At 39.7% G+C, this 7,379-nt stretch overlaps 1 protein-coding gene across 1 annotated transcript; it reads left to right on the forward strand.

Annotated features, from left to right (window-relative positions):
• Positions 1-4,102: 4,102 nt before the first annotated feature.
• On the forward strand, positions 4,103-6,091 carry LOC108773430 (uncharacterized). The gene has a single exon (XM_018539239.1). It carries the CDS (start codon positions 4,103-4,105, stop codon positions 6,089-6,091), a length of 1,989 nt encoding a protein of 662 aa, XP_018394741.1.
• Positions 6,092-7,379: the final 1,288 nt, after the last annotated feature.

Here is a 7,379-nt window from a genome sequence, read left to right on the forward strand (position 1 = left end):
GAGAAGTGGAGGTAAACTTTATGCAGAGAGAGAGAGAGAGAGAGAGAGAGAGAGAGAGAGAGAGAGAGAAGGATGTTGGACGAGGATATAACGGTGAGGTTGCTCCACGATACGTATTTTTGTAAAGTCGCATGCACCGAGGCGAGGGATTTTCGCGTTCTGCCGGCGAGTGCTATTTGTGAAATTTCGCGAAGCCGCCATTGGCGGCAGTTTGGTTTAGAGGATAATTTGGTGAGGCACCCGTCGTCAAGCGTAAGAGACTCCCGAGCTCGAGGGTGATCGGCTACCGGGGATTTAGTGAGACATTACCGCGGGCCTCCTAGAAATCGCGACGGTCGAAAGCGGAAAAGCTCATGCACGTGTGATGCATGTTCGCGGGACAGCGGCACGGGGGCGAGCGTTCGAGGGCGATTATTGTTACCGAATTTTGTTACCGGTCACACGTGAATCGTGAGCGACCGTCGCGTAGAATTACGGCGGTCGTGTCTTGGAGGAAATCGCCTAGATCGGAAGCTCTGGAACGCAAGTCCCGCGTGAAGCGCACGGTTCCATGTTGTATTATATATCGGTGTTGGTGTGAGTGTGAAGTCGCGCGTTTCGCGTCCTCGCAATGCTATGAGAAAGGTCGACGTTATTGTGAATCACGAAGAATCCTAATGTCAATACTTTATGCGGCAAGCTGATGCTGCCTAGCTTTAAACTTAAGATTCGCAAGCGAGGAATAACTGTAATTTTGTGCGTTCTCGTTTATGGCAGTTCGCCCGGCGCATGCCGGCTTTGTTACTTTCGCGTTAACTTTAGTGTTTGGTTGATTTTCTCTTTGGCCGTCTGTACTATTGTCGATTGTTTTGCGACATTAATCTCTGATCGACCTGTATTCGTGAATTGACTATAATGTATCGCGTCTTTATTGATTTAATTTTGCTACCGATCTCTCGCGTCATTGGATATCGTATTGTCGTCGTTAGTATTGCGAAATAATTTGTTCTTGCGCGCATTTGATTGATTTACTTTTTGTTTAGCCAAGAGCATAATTCTTTTTGCGGGTTCACAGCGCTCCAGTTTATTTTGTTATTTTTTTTGTTAATCTTTCCACGCGCTATCAACGCAATATTATCGAGTCCTTTATTTTATTTCTTTTTGTTCGTAATAAACGCTTAATGTTATGTTACCATTAAGAGTATGATTTTCGTGTTCTCGTCGTAATCTTTCTTCCTGCATCTCCCTGTATCAACACAACCCTCGTCTTTTCCTGAGACCCTGCCCCTCTACCGTTAATTGAGCTGGCCTAGCCGCGTATGAGTGAGAATTTCCGGGACTTTCGCGTATTTTTCGCGTTACGACTTTCGCGCTTGGTGGTGTCGCGTTTGAGGATAGAGTTTTTCGCGAGGTTGACGTCGCCTTTAAGGACGTCTGGTGCCCTACTTTCGCGTTTCGCGATTCTTGCTCGGCCGCGTGAACCTTAATGTTTTCCACCTGCGACAGGCAAGCGAATAACGTCGCAAAGTATACAAAATTATTCTTTTAACAACGTAGATAAGACAAATTTTGGAACGTGAATCAATCTCTTTTATACTATAGATATATAATGCATGCTTTATATACATATTTGTATATATTATATTTTATTACATCGTTGTTACACCAAAGCTAAATTGTGTTGATCGGCATACTGGTTACCTACATTATAAAAGAAGAAAAAGAAACCAGTATGTTTTGGTGTTGGCACAACTGACTTTGGTAAGGACAAGTTTGTAAAACAGGGCTCGACACACGATGCATTTTTCTGCCGATTTTCAGATCGGTTTCTCGTCTCTTTAATACGAACCTCTTTAATACGATTTTCAATCCACGCGTAATGTCGATCGGCATTTAAATTGCGCGCGGACTGATAAAATAAAAAGGACGGGAAACCGATCTAAAAATCGTCCGAAAAATGCATCGTGTGCCGAGCCCTGTATAAATATTAAATAAATAACAATTTCACACATCTGTTATGTCATAGTGACAAGTTTCCATTGCATAAATGTTACATACGTTTTTCATATCAGTACATAATTGTTATATATCAACCATATCGCCGTTTCGTATTAAAATCATATCACTATTATAAAACTGCTGTAGATAAATAGGACGACAAATTTGAGAAAATTCTCCGTAACAAATTCACTTAACTTTGGATATAACTGTTACGAACCAAAAAATTAAGATTATGTATGAGTTACGTGTTTGTGATGTATTTATGTTTGCTGGGACGCAACTAACACAATATACTTTTTTTGCGCGCGCGCGTGTGGAAATACTTTCCTTTCGATTAAAATAAAAGGTAAATTATTCTACCAAATGGTATTTCACAAGATCAAAAACAAATTCTTAACGCCGTAAATGAAAATTACTTTAAATTATTCTGGGACCGATGAGATCGAATAAGTAACAAAAAAATACGGTAATTATTTAGAATAGGGGAGGAAGCACCGATGACCTTGACCTTGACATATGTTATCAAGGTCATGACCCTGAGTAACTTTGCCTTAACAACTAGCCGTCGCTCGCCCTTTGTTAAAAAGATATTAACAAAAAAAGTTTCAAAAATAACGTCCTATTTCTGCTATATATACAGTATTAAATATATTCTACATAGGTTTTGACCTTCTACGCCAGTGCTCGGAATTAGTTGCACATTTCGCGCCGATTTCTGAGGCGACGCCTACTGTCTCCCCACTACCACTCGAGCCTCGGCGGCCGAGCCGCCGACCGCTCACGTGACGCTGTTCCTGAGGAGCGTCGCGATACTTTCCAGTATGCTGGGAGTACACCTTCCGACAAATATCATTAAAATATTTTTTTTCTACGTGATTTTTATTTGAACAAATTTTTGTATTATTAACATATTATGTATATATTCTATAATGATATAATTTTGAAAATTATTACAGTATGATAATTACAATATTGAACAACAGTTTTCCACATCACCTCTGAGGTACTATTGTTGACGCGTTTTTTTAAAGTGGTTTCCCAGTAGGCCTATTCCACTAAAAAAAAATAACGAAAAAGCTGATTAAGTATATAGCTCGAGGAAAGCAATATTCTTTAATGTTAAATATTTATTAAAAAAACGAACGAGAATGAAACGGGAATAATTAATTTTCTTGAAATTTTGAAGGACCCCGCACCAATCTTATGGAAATTGGTTCCCGGTCAAATTCCGTAAAACTTCAGAATATTGTTATTCTATATGTTCTGATCAAAAGCTTCAATGGGTACGAGGTCTGAAAATTGCTAGTTTCCGAGGTACAGAGTATTAAAGTTTCATTATGTGGCTATATATCCTGTATAAGTAGAGAAGGTTTCTTAAAACCGGACTGCGGCGAGCCGCGGGTTTTCGGACGACGAGGGTCTCAGGCATCGCCGAAGGTGATATTATATAGTATTATATATATTATATATAATATAATATATATATGTAATATATAATATTATATAATATTATATTATATAGCGTTTCCGCCCGTGATACGTACAGTACTTTTTTTTCACACATATATCGCGGTCGTAAGTGGTCGTAAGGTTGTCGTAAGCAGTCGTAAGGTGGTCGTAAGCTGGTCGTAAGGTGGTCGTAAGCGGTCGTAAGGTTGTCGTAAGTAGGTCGTAAGCGGTCGTAAGGTTGTCGTAAGCAGTCGTAAGTTGGTCGTAAGCGGTCGTAAGCAGGTCGTAAGGTGGTCATAAGGTGATCGTAAGCCGGTGGGGCCTTACTACACATATATATACATATATAGATACACGCATATATTCTGGCATATCTTTAAAACATCGAAGGCATTGATTGTTTCTTTGGTAGTCCTTCTCGGGATAGTAGGCAATGTTTTACAGTAGGCGCGTTGATTGTTTCTTTAGCAGTGCTTTTTAGGATAGTTGAGGGACATTTTGTTCTGGGGAGTAGCAGCTGGTTAGACAGCCCGTTTTGGGATTGTTAGCTAGCAGTTACATCGGTTACGGGCTTTGTTTCTGTAAAAGTATTTCTTAAAATATATTAAAAAGTACATAGAATATGGCGAACCTGCATTGTTATATTTGCGATAGACGATTTCCTCGTAGAACAATGTCTTGCATCGATGGAGAGGAAAATGATGCAAAACTGAATATAGCGGTCCAGAGACGTAACGCCTTTAATAGGTGTGCCTTGGAAGTAACAGATCTCACTCGAATATGTATAAATTGCAACCAGTCAATTCGTCAAGAAATACAAGCGATTGAAGAGGATCCTGGTCGTTTACGATTAAACGTTTTATCACAAACTAGGAATGGCACGTGCCTTATATGTAACGCCGAGGTAGACCTGCATCGATTGTCAATTGAATGTAAAGCTAATGTCTTTATTTGCAGAAACATATACATTCCTGAAAATGTTAAATCATGTCAACATCATTTGGATGGTCGAGGCTTTTTGCTACCAGCTCTGTTACTTGGTTTGCAATCTATTAATAGACCGTATGTGATCAGAGGACCGGAACTGCAAGTATTTTTGCAGGGACTGCGCGATGTAGCAACTAGTATGACGCGAATTGATGACGAATCCAGCTTAACAGATGAGGAATTCGAATGTTTCTCTCCAATAACAAAAGATCAATTTAGAGAACTATTTACTTACTGTGACAGAGTTCCTCGTGAAGGAGGTTATAGGTATGTTACTAAAAAACATCTGTTAATGTTTTTGTGCAAAATGCGACAAGGGCTTTCAGATGACTTTGTCTGTGCTATGTTCCAATATTCAAGCAGGCAAGCAACAAGTTTGGCTATTGCTACTGCAAGACAATCTCTGATGCAGCGTTTTGTGCCTGCCAATATTGGTTTCGACGCAATTACGCGAGAGAATTATATTGCCAGACATGTAACTGAATTCGCCAATGAATTGTACAACCCGGATCCCATTACTCCTAGAGTCATAGGAATTACAGATGCTACTTACGCGTATATGCCGAAAAGTACAAACTTCAGAGCACTTCGACAGTCATATTCTGTCCACAAAGGACGTCACTTAGTCAAACCGGTATTGATAGTTGCGCCCGATGGCTGGATTCTTCATATTCAAGGTCCATACTTTTCTGATCATTCGAACAATGATGCTGCTATTTTGCGAAATGAATTTGATCATGATGCGCAGAGAATGAGAAGATGGTTTCAGGAAGATGATATTATGATTGTCGATAGAGGGTACCGAGATGCCATTCCACTTTTCGAACAATTAGGCATAACTTGGGAAATGCCAGCGCTGCTGAATCGAAATGAACGTCAGCTTAGCACTGAAGATGCAAATGAGTCGCGGCTTGTTACAAAATCAAGATGGATAGTAGAAGCCAGAAATGGCCATCTTAGATCAATATTTAAAATCTTCCAGCATACTGTACAGATTCAGCATATTCCGAATATTGTAGACTTTTATCGAATAGCTGGTGCAATTATAAATAGATACCACCCTATAATTTTGATGGAAGGAGCCAATGCTGAAATGGCTCAACGACTACTTGAACGTGCCAGGGAACCAAATGTTGTTCAGGCACTCGTGGAAGCTGAAAATCTTCACACAAGAAACGCGCAAAGATGGGTTCGTTTAAATGCTGGTCAAATACAGGACTTCCCAATTTTAACAATTCAAGATTTAAAAGACCTTACGTTCGGTATTTATCAAGTAAAGTTGGCCCCTTCATATGTACAAGATAAATTGCAGCGAGAAGCGGAAGACGAACTACAGGTAGAGATGTTGAGAGATCAAAATAGACTGCCTCAACCAGGTTTTATTAGAGTTCGAGTCTTTTCTCGATTTCGTAACAGTACAAGACATCAGCTTTGGATTTCCTATATACCAACTGATGAACAAAATGAAACAATGGAGGATGGAGAAGATGAGAACGAAAATCCTATACAAGGTTATTATTGTTCCTGCAAGTCTGGTGTTCGGACTGTTGGCACATGTGCATACATTGCAAGCGTTGTGTGGCTCTTGGGTTATGTGCAATACGAAAAAAATGTCCATTATCCATCTACGAGACTAATTGAGTCCATACAGGATGCAGGAAATAGACCACTGTAGAATATTGAATTATAGAAAAATCAGCCCTTTTAAGGGCTATACGATGTATAAAATCCGATCGCGCAACCTCCACGTGGTATACATCGGGTAACGCTGATGCCGACGGTTCCTGGGTTTCATATACAATTATCTATCCAAACTCGCTTTTAGGAAACCTACGTGTAAAACCAATATTTTTTTTATAAAACTTTTATAAAACCAATGTAGGGGAATACTCTGTAGACATATTCCCCACCCCATCTCTTCTGTCTATCATGCCTCAAACTTATATCCCTTCAGAGGAGGCTGCTCCCCCCGCCCCCTTCCCCGCCGCTAAAAGTATCCTAACCTAACCTACAATAACTTTTTTTCCCAGTTTAAGAAACCTGGCCTAGTTGTACAGGATATACCCGCATACTGAAACTTTGATATTCTGTACCTCGGAAACTAGCAATTTTCAGACCTCGTACCCATTGAAGCTTTTGATCAGAACATATAGAAGAACAATATTCTGGAGTTTTACGGAATTTGACCGGGAACCAATTTCCATAAGATTGGTGCGGGGTCCTTTGACCTTCTGAGTCGTTTGCTCGATTGTACTAGTAATGATACATCCGCAGAGATTTTAGACGTAATAGTTCGCATCATCGAAGATAACGATGCATCTTTTAAACATGAATGTTTTTCCGTTTTGAAAATGATGCATCGTTATCCTCGATGATGCAAAATACTACTTCTAAAATCTCTGTGGATGTATCATCACTAGTACAATCGTGCAAACGACCCAGAAGGTCAAATTTAAAATTTCAAGTAAATTAGTTATTTCAGTTTCATCCTCGTTCGTTTTTTTATAAATATTTAACATTAAAGAATATTGCTTTCCTCGAGCTATGTACTTAATCAGCTTTTTCGTTATTTTCTTTTAGTGGAATAGGCCTACTGGGGAAACCACTTTAAAAAAACGCGTCAACAATAGTACCTCAGAGGTGATGTGGAAAAATGTTGTTCAATATTGTAATTATCATACTGTAATAATTGTCAAAATTATATCATTATAGAATATATACATAATATGCTAATAATAAAAAAATTTGTTTAAATAAAAATCACGTTGAAAAAAAATATTTTAATGATATTTATCGGAAGTTGTACTCCCAGCATACTGGGAAGTATCGCGACGCTCCTGAGGCACAGCGTCACGTGAGTGGTCGGCGGCTCGGCCGCCGAGGCTCGAGTAGTAGTGGGGAGACAGTAGGCGTCGCCTCAGAAATCGGCCCGAAATGTGCAACTAATTCCGAGCACTGTTCTA

Source organism: Cyphomyrmex costatus, unplaced genomic scaffold (assembly GCF_001594065.2).
Source record: "Cyphomyrmex costatus isolate MS0001 unplaced genomic scaffold, Ccosl1.0 scaffold207, whole genome shotgun sequence".
Classification (NCBI taxonomy): domain Eukaryota; kingdom Metazoa; phylum Arthropoda; class Insecta; order Hymenoptera; family Formicidae; genus Cyphomyrmex; species Cyphomyrmex costatus.

Excerpts from the sequence above, each read along its gene's own strand:
- LOC108773430 (XM_018539239.1), top strand. The coding sequence starts at position 4,103 with ATGTCTTGCATCGATGGAGAGGAAAATGATGCAAAACTGAATATAGCG.